Below are 24,950 nucleotides of genomic sequence, written 5' to 3'. Positions count from 1 at the left end.
TTATCTCCATTTATACAAGGAAAGACTATATCATCCAAAACAAACAAATATCATACCATTGTAAAGCATCTGTCATCCTATCAAATCCACCCACGAGCAAAAACGGATAAACAAAGTGAAAATTCTCTATTAACCCGTAACCGAGGTGTAACAGTCGAAGAACCAACCGACACCGACACCGACACCGACACCAACAAGAAAATCAATATAGTATATAGAGCATAACAAAACTCGAAAATACATAAATTCGTAGAAAAACAAGCAAAAACACAATCACAAAGATGAAACAAGAACCAAAAAAAAGGCAATTCTCAAACTTGATTAGACATATTCCTCATAAACTCTCCCTCATAAGATGACCAAAAGGAGACATCATTAAGAAATGATAGCCTTTGCTTAGGAGTGCTGATTGACCTTGTCTTAGCCTTAGCAGACTCTGTCACCGCCATATACGTTGGGAACACCGGCGAGCAGCTTGTGGGCATGCAGCCCTCATAGCCACCACCGCCTGATGAGCAATTATGCTTCAAATGGCCGAATGATCTTCTTGGCGATGAGTATTGTGAGCTCATATTCACATCACTTACTAAACTTATGTGCACACTTGGCCTCAAACTTCTCCTTGGACTTTCTTCTGTCATTTGGATGTTTCTTCCTTCCTGAGATGATGCGAAACGACCCCACGTAATGGGAATCCGTGAGCGTTCGTGAAAATATTTGCCTATGTTTAAGGTTTTCGGGCAGGTAATGCTTATAGGAACATAGCTTAGCGGTAATTGACGTGTAGAATGTACTTACTCGATGTGAAAATGAATATTTCAACATTCTTTCCCTTTTCATCATTGCCTCTTGCTTTCTTAAATGCAAGGCTTCAATGCCCCTTTTGGAGAGACTGCTGCCATCCCAGTTTCTTAGGCTGTTCAAATCAAGCTGATATCATAATAAACAAACCTTAACGGGTTAGTACTCGGAAACTGTAACGTCTCAAACCCACTACTGGTAGATATTGTCCTTTTTTAGGACGTTTTTAAAACGCGTCTTTCAGAGTTACACAACGGAACTAGTACTCATCCAGATACTGTCTTATTTGAGTTTTTTCTTCTGGGCTTTCCTAGTTAACGTGTAAAGCGTGAGGCTGAGGGTGATACGTTATGGGCCAAAGCGGAGTTTCTTCTTCTGGGCTTTCCTAGTTAATGCGTAAAACGTGAGGCTGAAGGTGATACGTAACGGGCCAAAGCGGACAATATCTGTTAGCGGTGGGCTTCATAAAGCTATTGATTTAGAAACGCTTTTCCATACCTTTAGTTCATCCTCCTCAAACTCCTCTTTTGGCTGGATGAACACCTTCTTCCCACAGCTATTGCAACTTCTTTCTGCAATGAAACTTTTCTTCTGAAACACATTTGAATTCCTTCTTTCCTCGATTATCATTGGTCGGTTCAAAACGGCGTCGATTCGACGTCTCACGGCTCGGCCGCGAACTATTGCTTGAAGTTTCACTATTCCCTTAAGTGCTCTCAAGGCCTTCTTTGCCTACCTCGAAACATTAAGATTAAGATCGATCGAGTGAGTTTGAAATGACTTTTTAAAATAACAATATCTCTTTTCCTACCAGATATCCCCTGAAATAGCTTTGAATCTTAAGGGCAGCCGAGATTCGATCTCTCATCGAGAACGAACAGTAGGAGTCCGAGGCGGCCGTAAGGCGGACAACCTCAGCCGCGGCATTGGCAGCTGCAACGGCAGCCTCAGCTGCAGCAGCTGTGGCAGCAGCAACACTCAAAGCCTGTCTCCTCCTCTCATCCGTTGCTTCATTCAGAGCTGTTTGTGGTGGTGGTGGTGGTGGTGCAATCACTTGGCACCTCTTAACCTTGAATCTTTGAGTAACCCATCTCCACTTTCTAGATTTCTAAACATTAAAACCAAACCCAACAAGAATCAAAGCAATTCAAATCTGAATCCAAATTGAAAAACACAAAGAAAAAAAAAAAGTAAATGAATCAAACCTTTTCTGATTTAGTTTTTGGGTCAGAACCAAAAAGCCTCTTGACCCAACCAATCCAACACATTGTCTTTGCCATTAGAACACCATGTTTAACTTCTAAGAACAGAGAGATCATTCATCCGATGTTGATGTCCTATATCCGAATATCGATATCAACAGAGCCAACCCAAGCCAACCCAACCCAACCCAAGGCTAGCATAAAGGCGTAGGAAAAAGAGTGAAGAAAGTGATCTAGGTGTGGGTTGAAGGGGGCTTTTGTGGCATGTTTTGCTGCTTTATCTCACCTCCAACTGTCAAATTCACAACTGCCATGGACTAGTTCAAAGTGTTCCTGTTATGGTGGAAGCACTTAATTGATATCAATTTGTATGTAATGAGTCCATATATATGTGGTTCCATTTCCCTAACTTATGCATGTGACACCAATCTTTAATCATTATCATCATCTATTTGGTCCCATTACCTGCCTCATCTTTTCCAAATAATCTTCTTTATCAAAACCTATACATACATATATATATATATATATATATATATATATCTATATATGTTCATATTACCTTTTCTTATTCTATTTCTTTCTTTCCGTTTGATTAATATATTCTCTCCGTCCAATTTCTTTCCATATACATCGTCGTGGCATGAACTCATTTCTCATGTTTCTCGCCCCTACTTGAAATTCTGTATTGGTGGGCTTCCCTGAAGGCGACACCGAAGGTCTACCTCCTCTGGTAGCTCAAAATCGAGACTTGTAAACCCAAGTTGTAGCAGATATTGTCCGTTTTAGCCCATATACATATCACCGTTAGCCTCATAGTTTTAAAGCGCGTCTGTTAGGGAGAGATTTCCACACCCTTATAAGAGATGTTTAGTTCTTCTCTCCAACAGACGTGGGACCTCACAGTCCACCCCCTTGGGGGCCAGCGTCCTCGTTGGCACACAGCTTGATATCTAGTCTTATACCATTTGTAACAGTCTGAAGACACGCTAGTCGATATTCTCACAGTTCTAAAACACGTATGTGAGAGAGAGGTTTACACATCCTTATAAGAGATGCTTTGTTTCCCTCTCCAACCAACGTGGGACCTCATAGTTACATCACGTCAAACCACGATGCCCCGTTATAAGACATAAAAACGAGAAATTTTGTGATTTAACCTACTAAACGAACCCTCTACCAAAAAAAGGTACATAAAAGTGTGGTGCCACTTTAAATCCTTCCTTTGACAAATAATATTGAGTTGTTTTTTTCTCTGTTAGAAGTATTCAACAAGCATGCTTCAAAAGCTCCATTTTTTTTTTTTTTAATTTTTTAAAAATTTTTTAATTTATTTTACTATTTTTTTCCCTTAGATTGCATGCTTTTTTATAATAATATAATTTCCTCTAATGGGCCTGTGGTTTGCACATCAAGGCCCACCAAATTGGTCCCAATGATCCATTGATGAGGCATGTGAACAGTTGATGACTTGTCCAAAAGAAATAAAGCCTTTTTAAATCTCTTTACCATTCAAATTGTGGCCCAAAACAATGAGACCAAACTAGCTTTTGAGCTGTTCTAATGCCACCTAACCTACAAAATTAACATCAATTTTTTTTTAAATAATATATGCTTGGATTGCCATTCAAGTTCATGAACCTTTTTTTTTTTTTTTTATAAATATTAATTATTTAAATTACATCGTGAAAGTCGATATTAACTCGTAATTGGAACACATCTGATCCCATATGGGGGAACGAGTGCCAACAAGAAAGCTGAGCTTCAAAAATGGGGTGGATTGTGAGATAGCACGTCGGTTGGAGAGAAAAATGAAACATTGTTGACAAGGGTATGGAAATCTCTCTCTAGTAGACGCGTTTTAAAAATTTTAAGGAGAAAAAAGACAACATTTGCTGACAGCGTTACGAGATGTTTTTGCAAAAATAAATAAATAAATAAATTTTGAAAGGGTCGGTGAAGAACACTCATGTTCAAATTTGGATGGATTATTGATGCTAATATTAAAATGGGTTGATAAAGGTATCATGAGTTTGCATTGTATCAATTGATTCAAATGCTTTTTCTTGAATTTTTTTATTCCATTGATTTCTTTTGAATTCTTTTATTCCCATTCCCAATTGACTGCTATATTCTATAAAATAAAATGATTAATTAAGACTAATTTGATTAATTTGTCATAAGAACGAGCATTCATTATGTTGCTGAGTGTCACAATTGCATTCTTGCGGCAGCGAGACAAGGATTGTATGACAGTTGTTCTAACCCAATGAACAAGTTAGTCGTGAGAAATTCGAACGTCGACGAATGATCGAGCCTTGAGTCATGTTTGTGACAAATGAGGTAGAAAACGTGATGAGGAAATACATTTAAAAATGATTTTAAAAAATGGAAGAAAACAACATTATATGACTATAAGCAAATAAATGAACATCACGGCTTAAATAACATATAATTTATGGTAGGAAAAAATGGCAACTAGTCATATCTCCTATAGTACATTTTGGGGCATTTTAGCCTTTGCAAGTGTAGACATGATTTTGGTGAACGGTTATACACCCTCATATTGACACAACATGAAATAGTAAAGACCTGTATAATATGAAAGTATCTAAAAGGGGTTTGGAACGGGCATGCGGCTATAGACAACACGTCCTGAACAAGCATGACCGAGACATCCGACATGTGGCCATAGACAACACGCCTTGGACAAGTAAGACCGTGACACTGAGCACGAATCTAAATGATAATCATAGAAAAGTCAATCATTTGACTTTTTCGGCATAGGTTTTGAAATGTTGTGTAACGAGCTTAAGATTGTGTTTCGAGAATCTATGGAGTGAAGGTGATTGGACTATGTAATTGAGCATCCTCCATCCTAATCCAAGATTTGAGGGAGAAGGGTTGATGGGTGATTTGGATGATCCTAGCTCCTCTTGCCCAGTTTCCATAGCCACCATAGCCACTATGTCTTGCAAAGCACAGCCAAAGCTTATTTGTAGTGTTGTGAGGACTGTGAGGGCAGCACCAATCCAATCCATGGTTGTGTCCTACAAACACTGCCTACAAACGCATCAAATCCAACGTATCTCGAATCAATTTTAAAAACTCGACCACTTGAACATAATCGAAATCAAATTTTAAGGACTAAAAGAGAACGAACGAATTTATGTTTATTTCTTAATTATAATACCTTGACAGAAGGTCTTTGTTGAAGTAGGCTCATGATGCCAAATTCAGCTTGTTGAGCAGCAACTTTCTCCATGTTAATTGAACCAACACAAGGCTTTTCTATGCAAGATGGAGCCACCTCCTCGTATGCTCCACTTGGTATGTGCCAAAAAACAATCTCTGGTATGCTGTTCTTCCCTCATGCATTATACCATTGGATCACAACCAAAACTAAGTACAAAAACAATCTAAACCTAAGCTCGTATACTTCTACGTTATCTCAAATAACTCAAATATAAGAGTCATATAAACAGAGGCCGAACGAAGTAGAAGAAATACGAAGAGGCAATAGAGACCTTTCACAATAGTATGTTACTGTCCAGTTTCAACGTTACCCTTCATGGGTTTGATTCCAATTTCATTGAAAAGACTCTACTTATATACTCATGATCTCATGTTTATCTAGTCAACATGCAACCTTTGGTGAAACCAAAAGCACTTAAATCTTGTGGGTTTATATCTAAAGTGAACAATATCTATAACAGCCCAAGACATTGTCCGCTAGCTGATATTGTCCGTTTTGGCCCGTTACGTATCGCCATCAGCCTCACAATTTTGAAAATGCGTCTATTAGGGAGAAGTTTCCACACAATTATAAAGAATGTTTTGTTCCCCTCTCCAACCAATGTGGGATCTCACAATCCACCCTCCGTGGGGCCAACATTCTCATTGGCACACTGCTCGAAATCGGGCTCTAATACCATTTGTAACCGCCCAAGTCCACCGATAGTAGATATTGTCCACTTTGGCCCATTACATATCGTCGTCAGCTCACGATTTTTAAAATGCGTCTACTAAGGAGAGGTTTCCACACCTAATTAATGTTTTATTCCCCTCTCTAACTGAAGTGGGATGTCACAATATCACTAAGGAGAGTCAATCGTTTCTAACAATTTCCAAATCTACCCCCTAAACATCTTAATTCTAACTGATACGAGACTAAATTTGCATTATTCGGGGATCAAGAACTATCCATACCTAGTATTAGGATTCATTTGTTGTGCTGTATGCCGAAACCATTCAACTTGAGCACTGGATATTACTTCTGGATAAGAACCACCACCAGAGTCTAAGAAATACAAGTTCATTACTGGCGATTGGCAATCATCAAAGAATGGAGAGATTTGGACATAATAGTTGGATACACTTGGCCAGAGATGTTTTGGACCATTTCTAGATTGTGATAGCTTGCTATTCTTCACCTCATTTTTCATCAAATCCAACCGTTGTGTGCCTCTAAACTCACATTCTTCTTCTAATCCTTAACCAGAAAACACAAAAACATCAATCTAATGAATGTAGAGTTGGCTATATATATATATATTCACCTGAACACGAGGTAGCATCGTCCCGGCAACGGTGTGGAGGAATTCCGGTAGCAGAAAACCAGTCGATCGGCCACGAAAATGGTGCGTCGTCGTGATTTCCAAACACACTGGCCCATGGAATACCCCTGGCTTTTGTTGGAGAGATTGCCTGATCCCAATACAAACTTGCATTGGCTGTTGGAATGTTGTTTGCCGTAATCACATCTCCAAGGTATACTACCAAATCTATGATCACAATATCCCTTATTACTTGCTTTCTAAAATCCAAATGCATCGATACAACTAGTCAAATCTTCTCTATTTCGTCTTAAAGCTAAACATATATCTTAGAACAAATATTTTCGGATAAGGAATGCAATGATATGAATGTTAGGAATGTCTTAATCGAGTTTTATTGTTAGCAACAAATATTTTCGTCTTAAATCTCAGGAATGTTTCAATCGAGTTTAAGATAAGGAATGCAATGAACCTGGATTCTCAAGGTCGAGGACAGTGGACATGACTCGAGAGGAATTGGCGTCTTGAAGAGGGCCCCAATCAGTCCAGGCATCCTCCCCAAAATGCAGGTCTGCAAAGAGGACGATCTTGAAGGTGGGGGAGCCTGAGCGGAAGCGGAGAACGGTGCCGGGGGCCGTGGCGGAGGTCAGGCAGCTGACGCAGGCGAAGAAGGATAAGAATATTGCGAGTTTCCCGATGAAGGGCGTCTGCGTCATCGTGTTACTCCTCAACAGACCTTCCTTCCTCAGAGCTTTATATTGTAAGGTAAGGTTTCAAGAGAACTTGCCGTTTGAGCAACGACGACAAAAGGGGCCCCTCTCAGATTGTTGCTATATATATATATATATATTTGGAATATTCTATATATATTATATATATATATTTGGAATATTCTTTGAGCATCTTAATTCCACACCCTGTAAGAAATGTTTAGTTCCATTCTATAATGGAGGTGAGATCTCATAATCCATCCACACATGGCCTGGTATCGGGATCTAATAACATTTGTAACAATTTCAGACCTACTACTAGTAGATATTGTCCGTTTTAGCTTGTTACATATCGCTGTTAGCATCATACAGTTTTAAAACGCGTCTATTAGCGAGATGTTTCCACGTCTATATAAGAAATGTTTCATTCCTCTCTCCACACTGCAAAACAAAAAAAACAAAAAACTATGCACTTGTGTTCGGCTGAGTCACCTATTTAATATTCAAGTTAATATTGATTAATTTTAATTAATCAATATTTTGATTATAACAAACCTACCGTTAGTTACTATTAATTTTAAATTTAGCGTCGTAAAGTGTCGTAAAATTTAGAATATTGATTCTAACTTTTTTTTTTTTTTTTTAATCACTCAAATTGGAATTAAAACAAAGAAACTGTAACTGAACAGAAAATAATGATACCCGACTTGATGACATGTCACTGAGTTGAGTTGATGTAATAAACCAATAAAATCAAGTTTTAAAATTTTAATATTCGGTGGCATCTTTGGTTGTTTTTGAAATAAAAGGAAAAACAATTAATTTTGTATATATAATATAATATAAGATAATACTAAAACTTTTGAAATTTAAAAAAAATAAAAAATAAAAATCTTACAGTTCTGACATGGCAGAAAATTTTGAAAAAAAAAAAAACAAAAGTATTTTTATAGTATTATATAATTATATTAAAATAAATATAATTTAACTAAAAGATTAGATTAGATGTTTAACTTAAATAAAATTATTAAAATATACATACATACATATATATATATATAAATATATATATATATATATATAAGCCTTGTTCTCCACCGACAGAAATATGGAGCTATTTTTCTTCGCAGATCAATCAATATTTTGAAATTAATGGGAAGAACAAACAAGAATTGATATAGGTACGATAAAAATTAAGCACATTTGCTGATTATAATATAAACACTTCATTTGATTTCATGTTCATGGATCGAATGATGAATTTCTTGATATTGGTACGATAAAATTAAGCACATTTGCTGATTATAATATGAACACTTCATTTGATTTCATGTTCATATCATGGATCGGATGATGAATTTCTTTGCATTATTTATTCTAATTTGACACATGTCGGATAGACGAAGAACACAAAATTTTCTCTGTTTTCAGTTTCTCTCCATCGCCTGCAAACTTCCCGAATTCTCGCTCGCAAACGATTCTGTAGAGATTAGAGATTTCATTTCTTTTGAATTCCTCCCCGAGAGATCCACAAGGGAAATGCGTTCGATTCCATTGCAGCTCAGATGAGAGCTTCTCCTGCAAATCCACAAACCCTTTGAACGACGAATCGAGAATCGGATTAGAAATTGATAAACGATGGCTACCAATAAGCAAACCCTATTCGTGTTGTCTCTTGTGATCTTTTGGTATTCATCCAACATTGGCGTTCTTCTTCTGAACAAATTTTTGCTATCCAATTATGGCTTCAGATTCCCAATCTTCCTCACAATGTGCCATATGTCCGCCTGCGCGATTCTTAGCTACTTCTCCATTGTTGTTTTCAAGGTTGTGCCGCTTCAGATGCTCAAATCCAGATCCCAATTCCTTAAAATCTCGACGCTCAGCCTTGTTTTTTGTGGCTCCGTCGTCGGTGGTAATGTTTCCCTTCGGTACCTTGCCGTATCCTTCAATCAGGCAGTCGGTGCGACAACGCCGTTCTTCACTGCTCTCTTCGCCTATTTGATGACGCTTAAGAGGGAGGCTTGGGTCACTTATGCTGCGCTTATCCCTGTTGTTGCTGGGGTTGTCATCGCCAGTGGGGTATGTTTGAGTTCATTTTCGATCACTTTTTAATTCTCTTTTGCTTTTATTCATTGCATAAACGCAAGAAAAAGATTAAGATTCCTTAGAATTAGCTTTGAATTCAGTAGAACTTTACCATTAGGCGTGTGGCGTAAATGCAGGCCAGATCTGGAAGAATGTTAGATGCAGAGCTTCATATATTTTGTTTATTACCAAATCTTAAATTCCATGAGTACTCACTGATTGGTTCAAGATAAGATATCGTCTTCCACATTCAAATAGGCCATTTATGAATTATCAGGGCAGGCTCAAGTGTTTACTAGTCTGTGATAGCGTCGAGCGCAATGGTAAAACAAATGTAGCCTGTTTCGGTTTGAGGGGCGATCGTTTATGGGATTTAGAGACAAGAATAGAGGATTGGCTTTCAAATTAGCAGATTGCTGAGGCAAATCCTTTGCCTATTCGACTGTAGTAGTTCATATTTGAGAGCATTTCATTTAGAACTTTGTTCATACATGTAAATTGATCCTTTTAACGTGTTTATATTATAATCGTCTATGGAATTGTAAGACGTTCTACGGGTGATTGCAGGGCGAACCGGATTTTCACTTGTTTGGATTTATTATGTGCATAAGTGCAACTGCTGCAAGGGCATTCAAGTCTGTTCTTCAGGGTATCCTATTATCTTCAGAAGGGTAATTGTAATTGTCATAAATTGCCTTTCTTTTGTCCTCTCAATAAATTTTCTACTGTCGAGTTATTGCCTCATTTTCATAGCTATTCTTCGAAGAATCGCTCTCCCACGTTTCATGATTAAGTTACATTGATGTTACATTTTTCTTGAGGGACGTGTTAATGTGGACGATTCAAGCTTGCACGGAATTGACTCATAAGTAATAAGAACTGGAAAATGTGAAACACTGTTGCAATAGCTGATATAGTAGACGATCGTGTTACCTTAAGTAGTTTACGTGTTTCTTAGGAACGTCATCAGTTCATCTAGCTGTTACTTCACTTTTTGAGTGTCAAAATCATATGCTTGCTGCTGTCTGTTGATTGTTGGCAGGGAAAAGTTGAACTCGATGAACTTGCTGCTTTATATGTCCCCGATTGCTGTTCTAGCCTTGTTGCCTGTAGCACTTATTATGGAACCAAATGTTTGGGATGTTACCATAGCACTTGGAAGGGACCATAGATTCATGTGGCTTCTTCTTTTATTGAATTCAGTTATGGCTTATTCAGCAAACCTGTTGAATTTCTTGGTTACTAAACATACCAGCGCACTGACACTCCAAGTAAGATATCTTCTTGATCCTCTTCTTTTGTTAAAGGGTTCTAGTATATTACTGCCATAAACCCATATTACTTAGTTTTCATGTTAGTCCTTACAGAATTCCGTGTAGAGATTTATTGGATTTGATTGATCGCGCCACTTTTTAAGTTTTATGTTCTTTTTTACTTCGATCAAAAAAGAAAATTAGAAACAACTTTTATGGTGAAGATTAGGGAGGTGGTTTTATGGAAGGACGGGGACAATGCTAGTTGAGAGTTGGGGCACCGTTAAAGATGATAGTTCACCGCTAGCAAATATTGTTGTAACGACCCAGATCCACCGCTAGCAGACATTGTCCTCTTTGGGCTTTTCCCTCAAGGCTTTAAAACGCGTATGCTAGGAGAAGGTTTCCACACCCACATGCTTATAAAGGGTATTTTGTTCTCCTCCCCAACCAATGCGGGACATCACAATCCACCCTCCTTCGGGGTCCAGCGTCCTCATTGGTACTCATTCCTTTCTCCAATCGATGTGGGACCGCCACCAAATCCACCCCCTTTGGGGCCCAGTGTCCTTACTGGCACACCGCCTTGTGTCTACCCCCTTCGGGGAACAACGAGAAGGCTGGCACATCGTCTGGTGCCTGGCTCTGATATCATTTGTAATGACCCAGATCCACCTCTAGCAGATATTGTCTTTTTTGGGCTTTCCCTTTCGAGCTTCCCCTAAGGCTTTAAAACGCGTCTGCTAGGAGAAGGTTTCCACACCCTTATAAATAGTGTTTTGTTCTCCTCCCCAACCAATGTGGGACATCACAATTGTCCTCTTTGGGCTCTCCCTTTCGGGCTTCCCTTCAAGGTTTTTAAAACGTGTCTATTAGGAAGAGGTTTCCACATCCTTATAAAGAATGTTTCGTTCTCCTCCCCAACCGATGTGGGATCTCACAAAGAGCTAGGCCAGAGTTAGTGGATTGTTGCTCGATCTGGGTCCTCAGATTTACACAATTACTTGGATATGCCATAACTGATATTGAGACAGAATGCTTCCTCCAATTTAGGGATCTTGTTTTAAACATTGTTTATGCACTGCTTGTCAAGATTTGTTTCTAAGTGCTGCAATCTGTTGAGAAATCTATGTGAAGTTTTGCTTCTGTTCATTCTTATCAGGTTTTGGGCAATGCAAAAGGAGCAGTGGCCGTTGTTATCTCCATTCTTCTGTTTAGAAACCCTGTCACAGTCATCGGAATAGGTGGTTACACGATAACCGTTCTCGGAGTCATTGCATATGGAGAAACCAAGCGGAGGTATAGATGATCGAATGAAGCCAAGGTATGGAATCATCACCATGAAGATGACACATTGTTATTTTGTGATGATCAGAGAAATATGGTTAAGAGTTGGAGATTGTTCATTAGAATCATAGGAAAGACGACTGAGTAATAATTTTTTTTTTGTTCGATTCGTTTATGTTCCACGCTCCACGTTCCACGTTACCTTCTTTTAGAAGATATTGTCCCTTGTTCATTATCAATTCAGCTGAGTTTTTATCATCTCGCCAAGAAGAATATATAGCTCAGTTTTGATTGATCTCTGTAGAGAGCTTTTACTCTTTACTTTTTAATCTAAATTCTAATTGTCTTAAATTCCTGTCAAAGGGAAATCATCCCTTTTGGTGGCTTTTTGAATTTTTGAAGGAATGTTCTTATTAACATGTTTTTAAATGTTTGGCTTAGAACATAATGTGGTCTTGTCAAATGAGAACCAAATATGTTTAAAAAGATTTGTGTTAGTCTGTAAGCTTCAAGATAAGTGACATGAGCAAGTCATTGGAAATACACGTGAATGTTAGGACTATGTATCGAATTTGAAATGTGAATCCTATTGAATTATGGGTCTAGGCCGTTATTGAGATGAATACTAATGGCCATGTGATATACCCAAATAGAAGAGGGATACATTAATGAACCAAAATCACAATGGAGTGAGAGTGGTTATGAGACTATGCAAAAAGAATTAATAATTATTATCTATACCAATAGTGTGCACTTTCCTTTTCGATGATTCAATCTTAGGAGCTGAAAAGTTAGAGCTTTTTTTTATTTGGAGTAATCTTATGTTAGATGATTTTTTTTTTTTTTGTACTTTTTCGAAGAAACATGCAAATAAAGACAAAACATGTTGTAAGAACCTGTACAGATTCATGGAACAATTTTCACTGTAGCAGTTCAAGACAAGTAATATGACTAAGCTATGTCGGCTATGTCGAAGAGCATGCAAGAAAATGTTGAGGTTGTATTGCCAAATCTAAATTTTGAAGCTTGACTCTAAATCCTAAGCTTGGGACGTTTCAGCAATCGTGTTGGTCTACCTTCTCAAAAACAAAAAACAAAGAGAAGGGAAAGAAATTCCTTAAATCTTTCTTCAGTTGCAGCAGTCTGAAAGAGAGAAATTGTAATAATTAACAAGACCCCTGATTTTTTACCGAGAAAAAAAAAAAAAAAAAAAAAAAAAAAAAAAGAAGAAAAAAGTTCCGATCTTTTGTGAACGATACAAAAAATTGTGAACGCACCTCACAGCTGAAACCAAGTCCATTCTTTTATCATCCCCAAAACAAATACATATAAATTCCCTTGCTTGGCAGTCTTAGAGGTGTGAATTTCAAGCCAGCTCTGGGCCAGAAGGGAGTGGTTCGTAGCCATCATGATGGACTGTTTCCTTATGAACAGGGATGAACTTCAACACAACTGCAACTGGCATGCTTACAAATCCAATCAAAACGCTCAGTCCCCACAGTTCCCAGCTTAGTGGTACAGTGCTTGCAAAAGCACCCAGAAGTTCAACAATTATTATTTGAAACCCAATTGTGGATGCCATTACTCCCAAAAATATCCAGCTGCTGAACATCCCTCGGAATATGTTGATCTTTTCTATCTCACGGCTGTTGATTTCGTTGAAAACCTGTAAACAACAGCAATCCAAAGATGTAAAATTAGTGTACCAAAATAAAAGAGAATTGTTGAGCTTAAGACAATTTTGATGGACAGTGTTGCGCATACTCATACCTGGCAGAACACAAATGAGTTAAATATCAAAGTATTAAGTTCTTTCGTGGAATCGGCTCCACTAAGTCCAAGAAGTTGCTTTCCCCTAAAATTAAGAACTGCAAGAACAGCAAGTTGATAGATACTCTGACCAACAATGTTCCTCCACATGGCTTTGGTAATAAAGCTAACCCCCTTGGGAATTGGGGGTCTCTGCATGAGTGCATCATTTGGAGGCTCTGTGGCCAGGGCCAAGGCACCAAGAGTGTCCATAATCAAGTTCACCCAAAGCAACTGAACAGCCGTAAGAGGAGCAGATCCTGAAAGTCGGGTAGAAAAAAACAACCACAATTTAGTCCTTTTCAACTGGTCTGGCATAAAAAACCAACTTCGTTGATGAAAAATTCACCTGAGAGGCAAGCAGAAACAAAATTGATCACTAGAGCAACAATGTTAACTGTTAGCTGAAACTGCACAAATTTTTGTATGTTAATATACACCGCACGTCCCCATCTCGCAACATTTACAATGGTTGAAAAATTGTCATCCATTATGATGACATCGGCATTTTCTTTGGCCACCTGCAAGTCATCCAAGAAAATACAATATAAAACAAACGGTAACGTTAAACTAAAAAACATAATAATGTCTCTTTGTTAAAATTCTTCAATCAATCACCTGATGATTATAAAGATATCAGCAATCACTAGTAGTTGTGATTCTATTTAGAATCATTAAGGTAATAAAAGTTTAGTTATTGAATCAATCAATTTTCAGTAAAAGGCACATAAGGAATGTTCTTCCCCACTTCATCAGCCCGAGGGTGCAACATTGTTGGTTTCCTTCCCTGTCATAAGATTTTGAGTGGTTATCATTTGCACTAGGGCCCTTTTGCTGTACGAGTACTATAAAAGTTAATCTTCAAGGCGTCTGACTCAATCCATTTGGATATTATCATTGGCATTTAGGTAGTAACTCTGAGGTTTCGTAACTAAATCAAATGCTGCATCACCTCCTCAATGTTCTCCTTCGTGATTAATGGTGGGAGATCGGTTTTTTTTTTTCCATGTAGGGAGGGCCTGAGGTAGGGTTCCCCTATCTTCCCATATCCTTTTGTCATGGATTATGGTGATACTGTCCTTGGATTCTATTTAATGTAGGTAGTTTAAAATTTCATCCCAAGTGTGATAAGATCCAGCAAACAACCTTTAATTCATTGATGACTTGATGATCTCTATATGCTACTGATCCTCATCACTTTACTTCATAAAATCTACTTTGGACCATTTTGAGGATTTATCAGGGTTAGCAACTAACCAATCCAAGAGCTTTTTCTTCCCTGAAAGATAGACCAACATAATGTGGATGATCAGATATCAACTGTTAATTAACAGCCGGTCTCTCTTCCTATCAACCTAGGCCTACACCTAATCTAAAATTGTCTTCCAGGGACTGTAACCCCTTAATCCAGCGCATATTACCCCAAAACGGACTTGGGCTTCCCACTCCTCCTTTTGTTGAAATGCTCCAACTAATCATTTATCCTGCCAACTAAAGTGACCAACATGATTGAATTGTTTCCTTAGAAACTTTTTATGGGAAGGGAGGACAAAATCCTTGCACGTACAAAACCTTTTTGGGAAGACAATTGTTTTCCCTTTGTAGATGGCAGCCTAGATGTCAAATAGAGTGCTTTGTGGAACCAAGCAGCAATTATGAAACTCCTCCTACGGGTGGCTTGGGTGCTTGACTCTCGTGACATTGGAGGAAAATCTTGAAGAGCATTACAAAATAGTTCAGGCCCCACATCAAGTACATTACAAATAGTGTCGGGCAATGTTCTGTTTAAGCATGATTCTTTGCTACTGTGTGCAAACTTACAATCTACGGTATATGCAAACTTACTCTAATTCTATGGAAACTCTAGTGTGGTAGCTGACATGAAATGCTTCAAGATACCGCATTTGAAAGGAGTGCAATGTCTTCATGGCTTACCTTCCCTTCCCTCCCAATCACTCATCAAGAATATCCAAAGTGATATTTTCTATTGCACTATCACGTCAGGGGGCAACAACTACCAATGCTCAGATGTTATGCACCACTCTGACTGGGTTCTATTTGATTGAACTCATAGTTCTTGTCGGTCCTTTTTATTGGGTTGGAGGCCCTAGTTTATACCTATAAGCTTGTGAGCTTACCTTTGCGATGTTTTGATCTTCTTGTCTGAATCTCCATGGACCTTTTTCTCTAGTTAAAAGGTTGTCACTGTAGACACAGACACGTGTTGTGCCTTCATCCCGTGCTACTAGATCCTTGTTTGGAATATACATAAAATTGTGTAATGTTGTTGGTTACCAAGCTATATATTGGTATAAGCTGTCTAATTTTTACTTCCTATAGTTATACCTCCCTCGTTGTGAATTGGGAAGGTCTTTTGTAGTCATCATGGATATATCATCCCTTTTGTAAATGGTAATCATCAATGAAATTGTCTTTTATAAAAAAAAAAAAATTATAATTGTGCAAAAAGAAGTATGAAAAATACAACCGATAGACGCACAAGCAATCAAGCAACCAAAAGCATTTACACGTTGGTTGTTGGAAAAGTATGTGTTATCGTTTTAAGTAATACATTGTGCACAGATTAGAATTTAGGCAAATATTCAGTCTTTTGAGGTCCTTAAATGTTGATCTATGTATACCGTAGATTCAAAGAATTAGAGTTCTCATAGGGTCAAGAATTTTCTTTTGCAGCCTTATAGAAATATTGTCTATCATGATGCAGTTGAGGCAACTATGTGGCAAAGGAAAATAGAATGATAAAAGATATTATCCTAAGTTCGTGTTTCAGTTGAGGCAACTATGCAGATGAAGTTGATTTTATTATTTCATGATATTAGTCTGACGTGGTTTTTTTCGTGATGCCCACAAGCACCTAACATATCATGAATAGAAAAAATCAGGAGTTATAAATGACAAATGGCCACTGTTCAAGTTAAAAGAATAAATTTAGATGGAGTCCGGAGAGAGACTGCAGTATGAGTTCAATCAACTTTGATTCTAATACAACGACTTTGAAGTAAAAATTCTTCGGTTGTAAACTAGTATAAAACTCCGTTTTCACCAGTTTGCTAAGTTGAACTAATTTGATTCATAAAAAATCTGAGCATGGTATAAGGAAGGAATGGTTCATTCTGATTCTTTCTACCTCATAAATTAATTGAGCAAGTACAATAAACATATAACAGAGGCAGAAAAGAAAAAGAAAATCTAAAAAACAATAAAAATAAGTTCATTTATAAGCACAAAAAGAACCCTATACCCCAGCCAGTTGCATGTAATTATACCATTACTATTTACTTAGCTGATGTACTGACCTCAGTCCCGGCAATGCCCATAGCTAGTCCAATATCTGACTCATGCAAAGCTGGAGCATCATTTGTCCCATCTCCAGTCACTGCAACGACCTCGCCAAACATACTCCGCAAATTGTTAACCAATGTGTATTTGTCCAGCGGCAAGGACCGAGCCATCACCTATATCCATCTCAATTTATATAAAATATGCTACCATATTCCGAAGAGAAAATTAAATATAATTAATTTCCAGGTTGAGAGAGTTAACCTGGAGTTTTGGTATAACTTGCTTCATCTGTTCTGTAGATAAATTACGGAAGTCTGGTCCTTCTATAGCTAAACCACCGTGTGTAAGTATACCACATTCTTTGGCAATAGCCTTCGCTGTATTAATATTGTCACCAGTAACCATACGCACAGTTATTCCAGCTTTTAAACAAGTTTCAACAGCTTCCTTGACCCCTGGGCGTACAGGATCCTTGATTCCAACAACTGTAATTAATGTATATCCATCATCTGGAATAGATTTGTCACTGGGGTCCCCTAAATCTTTGAAGGCCAAGCAAAGTGTCCTCAAAGCTTCATTGGCAAAACTATTGATAACGTCTGTAGCATTCTTTACCGTCTCATCTGTTAAATCAATAGATTCTCCATTGGAATCAATATACTTGTCACACATTCCTAGTATAATTTCAGATGCACCTTTGACAAAAGCTCTAACCCCACCACCATTAGGAAGTGCTACAAGTACAGACATCTTCTTCCTAACAGAATTGAAAGGCTCAACCTTAAGTATATTATATTCTGTACGTTGGGCATGAAAATCCCCACCCAAATGGATGCCAAACTCTAATAGTGCTGATTCCGTTGGTGTTCCACCAACGATCGAGTTCTGCCCGTCCTTATCTTTAGTCACTTCGCAGCTAGTATTTTGAAATATGGACTGCAAAAGTATGCCTAAAACGTTTTCAGAGATCTCCGATTTCAATTTGTCTACACTCCCATGGTCTTTATTCTCCATAAAATGTTCACAAACCCATGCACGGCTAACTATCATGTGGTTTGTGGTTAACGTCCCTGTCTTATCTGTGCAAATGCAACTGGCCGAACCCATCGTTTCACATGCAGACAGGTGCCTAACTAGTGCTCTTTCGGTCATCAGTTTCTTCATAGCAAAGGCAAGGCTCAACGTCACTGCCAGTGGTAAACCTTCAGGAACTGCGACAACTATTATTGTAACTGCAATGGCAAAGAAATCTAAGAGTTTTAGTGCATCACTTGAAGTCCATTTCGTAAATTGATGGTGAGCAGCTTTTGCCACGAGAAACCTTCCTGTCATCACCAGGAATGTCAATACAGCAAAAGTCAAACCAATTTTACCAATAAGAGTTGCCACACCATTCAGCTTCACCTGCAGTGGAGTCTCATCTTCTCCTCCCTCGCTGAGAGTTTCCATTAGTTTTCCCCATTCAGTTTTCATGCCAACTGTTGTTACCAACATCTTTCCAGATCCATCTTGCACTTTGGTTCCTGAAAGAAGAAACGGTTTTTCCACACCTATGTTCACTGGTTCACTCTCACCAGATAAACTGGATTCATCAATTAGCAGACTGTATCCTGATATGAAAACCCCATCAGCAGGAACCTGATTCCCAATGGATAGATGAACAATATCTCCAACAACCAAGTCATAAATGGAAACTTTTTTCCTCAGCCCATCCCTAGTGACATCAACATCAATTTTTTGCTTTTCCCGGTCAAGATCCTTGAATTGCAAAGACTGCCTGTAATCACTAATAGAAGTAACCAAGACGACCAATAGTATACTGAGTAGAATTCCTAAACCATCATAGGTCCCCTTAGGCCATCCTTCAGTGGCAATCCCAACGCCTAAAGAAATAAGCGCACAGAATATTAGGATGATTAATGTCACGTCATGTAATGCTTCCCATAGAAACACCAAAAAAGATCTGGAAGGCTTCTCTGTGTAACGATTATAACCATAAATCTCTTGTCTCTTCGATACATCCTTTTCACTAACACCTGCATCTAGTGCGACAGAAACTTTCCTTGAAAGTCCTTCAACACCACCATGGAATTTCAATGCCTTATAATCATGGCTACGGACTATGGATGCAAGCTCATCTGGATGAATATTATAGCCAGCATTCCTAGCCTCATCTGACACATGGTACTCATCCCGATTTACGGCTGCACAGAGTATGATGTACGTAAATAAAGGGATAAAAACTTTGTTTTGTGATATAACATCAAAGGATTGAAAGTAAGCATAGGCCATTACCATCAATAAATTGTAATGCTGCCTTCTGAACATAAAGAGCAACTCGAATTTTTTCCTGGTAAAAAGAAAATATTAAAGTATATAGATTAAATAGTTACGTACTAAAATTTTCAAACTAAATTATTACAAAATTTAGAATGCATGGCTAAATTGTTACAAACTAAAGTGTAGAGCTAAATTGTTATTATGATGAAAGTTAAAAGACCAAGGACCAAAAGTATTTTTAACCAATATTTACTCAATCAATAATGAAAAATAAATAAGAACTAAACTAGTTTATAAGGCAAAATCTAGAAATATTAGAAAATTAGAGAACTTTTAAATTTTAAATTGTTATTTTACATTATTATATAATTTATAGTGTACATTTCAATTAAATAAAAATGAAATGAGTTTAGAATATGAAATACTAAATAAGTTTTAAATATGTGAAACAGACAAACAATTAGCCAAGTCTGATTCATTCAACAGATCTAAAATATATAAAACAAAATCCAAATGGCATGCTAAAGAGGCTGTTATCCCTTCTCCATAATTTTGACTTTTACTTTCTACTCCATCAATGTCTGTGTCAAAATTCCATCCATGTTAATTCTGATCTCTAGCCGGGAGGACCTCCCCTTAAAATCAAAAGTGGGAAGGAAGGAGGAAGGAGGAGGAAGGAAGAGAAAAAGGAAAAGAAAGAATAAAGAGAAAGAATGAGAAAGAAATGAGTTCCATTGTTAGATGGTTATAAATTTTGGGTGGATGATAATTTAGAGTTAGGTGTTTCATTAACATATTTTAAGACTGTTGATTTACTTTAAGATTACATTTACATAGTGGCTAATTATGGTCATAATGTACGAAAGTTATAACTTTTGAAAGGTCACAGCAAGGTAAACATTTTTATTTTGAGGCTATATAAAGTCATGTATGTTGACTTTGTAAAGTAGACTGGGAAATTGGAGCAAAAAGAGTCTCCGTGCTTTCCTTTAGCGAAGGCTAAGTTTCTTTGCAATTTCACACCGTCTTGGTTGCATACTTAGAATCATTTAAACTTAACTTGATCAACCTTCTTTCTGAAGTGATTCAAATTACAAATAAGTTTTCTTGTCTTGAGACATTTGATCAACAAACAAGATAATTCTGATCTTATTTTTCTTTAGGGTGATTTCTTATCTTTTTGAGGTTCTTGGATATAATTTGATCTAAAGGACTTAATCCTTCAATAAAGTTGTTAGATCAAATTTCCAAGAGTTGCAATCTATGGAATGAAATCCAACTTGATTTGAAGGTTTTAGCATTTGTGAATTAGGGGTTTGCATATCCAAAGCGCCTCTACCACTGTTCTTAGATTCAACTTGGCAAGAATTACCATATCAAATCTATTATTAAAACTTTGATAAAAATATCCTTAAACTTTCAAAAGAATTTACAAAATATCCTTAAATCTTCAAAAGTTTCATTAATACCTTACAAACTTTTTTAAAAAACTTTAAATACACCTCTTAAGCTTTTTTAAAAAAACTTCAAAAATAGTCTTACTAACCATATTTAAAAAATACAAATGAAGTTTCAAACATAGGTGCAATTAATTATAAGCAAAAAGAAAAAAGAAAAAAAAAAGAAAAAAGAGTATAACTTTGTAATTATTTCAAATAAGGGTATAATTAACTATAAGCAAAAAAAGAGTAGAACCTGATAATTATTTCAAATAAAGATATAATTAATTATAAGCAAAAAAAAAAAAAAAAAAAAAAAAAAAAAAAAAAAAAAAAAAAAGAGTAGAACAAGGAATCAATTGTCGTCCCCACATGATAGGTTAAGTGGTCCCACACTCAAAACCGTCCACAAATCCTATCCTTCATTGTCCCACGAAACTTCCAAGAAATTTCCCTCTGACGCGTCCTTGCACTCTATGTCAAAAAGTGGGCATCCAACTACCCTTCTGCACTAACTTGACTTTCTTCCTCCTATCCCCATCTCCCAATATTCATTGCTCCAGTATTTTTTATTAACTCCATCCTATCTACTCCCTCCATTTGCACTAAATAAGTTTTATAACACAATTCCACCTCAGCAATTCTTAGATGCTACACAAGCTTGACTTCCTCAACTCCATCCCTATTCTAAAGTATAATAATCATGCCTTAATCATAATAAATAAAATAAAAGCAGCAGGAAGAACAGTTCATATTTTCATAGGTGTAGAATTTCCCATGGTTGACAATTAAAAACCATTTCAATTTTCTCCCTTTTCCATTATATTACTTATTTCTAAAGCTATTTATGAAACTTCAACGGAATTTCAGTTAAAGAATTCAAAGGGTAATAAAATAAAATTTTTAAATATGACCAAGAAAACCGGATCTAGATATTCATGACGTATGTATTAAAAACCTTATAAATGGTTTGATTTTATTAAATCTATAAATTCGCATCTTACATAAGGTTTATTCTCTGAGGAAATAAAAATAAAATACTCCCTCTAAAACCATTTCCGCCGGCGTAAAATTCGTTGAAGCATCTTTTTCTTTAAAAATTAAATTAAAAAAAAATAAAAATAAAGTATCTCACTTATTACAGCTTTATAAAAGGCATATTCTATAGATTATTACCATCTTTCCAAAAAGTATTATTCCAGTGGCCGACGGCTTTCTAAGAAAAAGGATGAATTAAAAGAATAAATAAAAAAAAAAGAAAATTAGTTGAATCGCCAGAAAAGTTTCCTTATTGTGTATCACGATCTAATTGGCCAAATTGATACCAATAGGTCAACGATACAAATATGGACACATGACCCACATGAACGTCCAATTGAAAAGGCCAAGCTTTTTATAAGCAGACAAAAGGCCGTTACTGGTTGAATATTTTTTTAGATATTAAATGTAAAGTTAAAATATCTCCATGTATTTTACTTTAATAAAATTTTTAAATAGTCTATATTTTAATTTATTATAATTTATAAAAAATAAATTTTGGAAATATAATTATAGCGTTTCTTTCTTTAAAGAAAAAATTATTATATTTAATATTTTAAAGTATAAAAACTACATTAGAATGAAATCAAAATATATGGATAAAAATTAAATTTAACCTAAATTTAAAATATTGTAGACTTCAGATAATTTGATATTTTAAACTAATTAAACATTTGAAAAATATAAAAATAGTTAGATAATTTTATAGATAATATTATTTTATTTCTACTGAGTTTTAAAATTTTCTCTTTAAATTTTGATTTTTCATGAGGAATTAACCATCTAAATAAATAAAAGAAAATAGTGGTCAAAATAATTTTTTGATTTATTTTATTTAAAAATAAACTAAACAAAAAATAATTTTCTTAGGAATACTATTAGAGAAACGGGTTTTCAATTTTCATTTTGAAAATTATGTGGATTAAATGGATACATATCTCAAATTTAATATGAAATTTATAGTTTAACCAGATTTTGCCGTCGCCGTTCGGCATCCGCTATAGCATTCGAGATTTTTCCAACTAGGAAATTCACAATGACCATTAATGGGTGGAGAGTGAACACTGTTTCTCAAAGCTATTACGTCAAGAAACCCTATCTTCGCGGCAAAAGGTAAGGGAAGAAATCGAAGGAAAATAAACTCAAAATTCTAAAACCTATTCGAGTTTGCCTGAATGAACCTATTTCGCGTCGTTCACTGTGTAAACTAGTCTACTCTTCTAACATTTTGTCGGTAGCCAAGCAGACGAGAAAGAGGAATAAAAGAAATCCACATTGTGGAGATTGAAATCAGGAATATGAATATGAAACCTGAGATTTGAATAGATTAAGAATAGAGAGGACTAGGAAATCGAACCTGGATTTTGAGCTTCTTTTTCTCGGCTTCGGAGCGTTTGTCGAGATCTGCAGTATTTCGGAACCTTCGGCGTCGATTTTTTACGATAGAGACGGCAGATCTCCATCTCCTCAAAGCTTCCGGTGAAGGACGTTTCGGCTCAACTTCAAAGTCCTTCAGAAGATACTTCTCTATACTCATTGAAACTCACTGCTAATAAGATCTAAACAGAGAAGATGAAAATGAAATATTCTCTGATTTGAGTTTTCAACCGGCGGAAAGCCGTATCCGTCGCTTTAATCGGCCTTATTCCGAGCAGATCAGAATCAAAGTTGAAAAAGGAAAGAGGCTTTTACTGCAGAAGACGGAAAGGCTCTTCCAAAGCAGCCTGGTACCCGAACTTGCCCAGATTACTGGAAGTGGACTGAACGGGAATGAGTGGATACAACCGAATCGTGCGCTAGCCTCTCGCAAAATGCTTCGGGATGTGGTGCGCTCTATTTTTTGGTCAATTGTTTCTCCCTTTTTATATACAAATTGTAAATAAAAATGTTTCTTGTTTCTTACAATATATAATCATAAATAGAAATTTTTAATAATTCTTTTTTAATTGGAATTTAATTTAGTATAAATTTGCATATAAAATAAAATAAAAAAGTAACGTGGAAAATTATAACCTTTCAGGTTCATGATTTTGATTCTAGATTCAGTCCTTAATGGACATTATTTAACGACATGACCACGTGACCCATTTGTCTTGAATTGTTTATAAGAGTGAAAACTATCTCTACAGCGTAACACCTATTCTTATGACTGTGATGTCTCACATTGGTCAGGGAAGAGAACAAGATACCATAAGGGTGTGAAAATCTTCCCATAGCAGATGCGTTTTAAAGCTTTGAGGGGAAGCTCAAACGGGAAAGCCCAAAGATGACAATATTTGCTAGCGGTGGATCTGGGTCGTTACAAATGGTATCAGAGCCAGACACCGTACGATGTGTCAGCCTTCTCGCTGTTCCCCAAAGGGGGTAGACACGAGGCAGTGTGCCAGTAAGGACGCTGGACCCCAAATGAGGATGGATTTGGTGGCGATCCCACATCGATTGGAGAAAGGAACGAGTGTCAGCGAGGACGCTGGTCCTCGAATGGGGGTGAATTGTGATGTCCCACGTTCGTTGGGGAGGAGAACAAGATACCCTTTATAAGGGTGTGAAAACCTTTTCCTAGCATACGCATTTTAAAGCCTCGAGGGAAAACCCGACAGGGAAAGCTCTACTAGTAGTAGATCTGGGTCGTTATAATAACGTAATGTGGCTTCACTCACATATTTATTAAAAAAAATTATAAAATTTATTTTGATATGAAACCTGCATGATGTGTGACAATTTATGTTTTACCTACTACTACTTACGTACTCACGTGTAACTTTTTTCTAACTTTTTTCTAATTTAACTAATTAGTTGTGACGTAATAATAAATTTTATGCTTATGAGGTATATTGTGAATGTTTAAAAATATCTAATTGACCATAAACTAGTTTGATAGTGAACAGTTAAAAAATAAGTAAATTTTTGTAATAAATACAATATTAAAAATTTAGAATTTTATTAGACATCCACAAAATTGCTAAAGCAAGTTGAGCTTCACATAGTGGCCATAAGAGCCTCTCACAACCGAATGATCTGCAACACGTTGGAAAGCTTTTAAACCCTAAAACGCCCTTTCTCAACGAGTGTCAAAGTGATCCTCATTCTCACCGCTACCTTCTTAAGCTAAAAGAGAGCCAGACAAGAATATCGGTAGTACGAAGGGGAAGCAGAATTGTATCTGGCAGTAGTTCTTCAGATC

General features: G+C 36.6%; 4 protein-coding genes across 4 annotated transcripts; 1 reads left to right on the top strand and 3 right to left on the bottom strand.

The window, feature by feature from the left end:
- Window positions 1-71: 71 nt before the first annotated feature.
- On the bottom strand, window positions 72-2,337 carry LOC111791742 (protein IQ-DOMAIN 12-like). Its single transcript, XM_023673212.2, has 5 exons — window positions 2,007-2,337; window positions 1,613-1,909; window positions 1,300-1,533; window positions 799-930; window positions 72-659 (listed from the first exon to the last, which is right to left on the bottom strand). The coding sequence occupies exons 1-5, from the start codon at window positions 2,118-2,120 to the stop codon at window positions 312-314; spliced, it is 1,125 nt and encodes a 374-aa protein (XP_023528980.2). The 5' UTR covers window positions 2,121-2,337; the 3' UTR covers window positions 72-311.
- Window positions 2,338-4,426: 2,089 nt separating this feature from the next.
- Window positions 4,427-7,366, bottom strand: PAP16 (purple acid phosphatase 16). The gene is made up of 5 exons (XM_023670859.2): window positions 7,032-7,366; window positions 6,563-6,787; window positions 6,213-6,495; window positions 5,197-5,362; window positions 4,427-5,066 (listed from the first exon to the last, which is right to left on the bottom strand). The coding sequence occupies exons 1-5, from the start codon at window positions 7,273-7,275 to the stop codon at window positions 4,836-4,838; spliced, it is 1,149 nt and encodes a 382-aa protein (XP_023526627.2). The 5' UTR covers window positions 7,276-7,366; the 3' UTR covers window positions 4,427-4,835.
- A 1,044-nt stretch (window positions 7,367-8,410) lies between these two features.
- LOC111789809 (UDP-URONIC ACID TRANSPORTER 1) lies at window positions 8,411-12,155 on the top strand. The gene is made up of 4 exons (XM_023670507.2): window positions 8,411-9,351; window positions 9,925-10,028; window positions 10,400-10,628; window positions 11,773-12,155. Exons 1-4 carry the CDS (start codon window positions 8,908-8,910, stop codon window positions 11,917-11,919), a joined length of 924 nt encoding a protein of 307 aa, XP_023526275.1. The 5' UTR covers window positions 8,411-8,907; the 3' UTR covers window positions 11,920-12,155.
- An 846-nt stretch (window positions 12,156-13,001) lies between these two features.
- Window positions 13,002-23,637, bottom strand: LOC111789808 (calcium-transporting ATPase 4, plasma membrane-type). Its single transcript, XM_023670506.2, has 7 exons — window positions 23,124-23,637; window positions 19,305-19,359; window positions 17,271-19,213; window positions 17,024-17,182; window positions 14,056-14,227; window positions 13,668-13,966; window positions 13,002-13,563 (listed from the first exon to the last, which is right to left on the bottom strand). The coding sequence occupies exons 1-7, from the start codon at window positions 23,301-23,303 to the stop codon at window positions 13,264-13,266; spliced, it is 3,108 nt and encodes a 1,035-aa protein (XP_023526274.1). The 5' UTR covers window positions 23,304-23,637; the 3' UTR covers window positions 13,002-13,263.
- Between the last annotated feature and the right edge of the window lie 1,313 nt (window positions 23,638-24,950).

The sequence above is a fragment of the Cucurbita pepo genome, chromosome 3, assembly GCF_057944985.1.
Source record: "Cucurbita pepo subsp. pepo isolate OVF chromosome 3, ASM5794498v1, whole genome shotgun sequence".
NCBI lineage: Eukaryota > Viridiplantae > Streptophyta > Magnoliopsida > Cucurbitales > Cucurbitaceae > Cucurbita > Cucurbita pepo.
The sequence above is the reverse complement of the archived record's forward strand: the minus strand, read 5'-3'. Positions and strand labels throughout refer to the sequence as shown.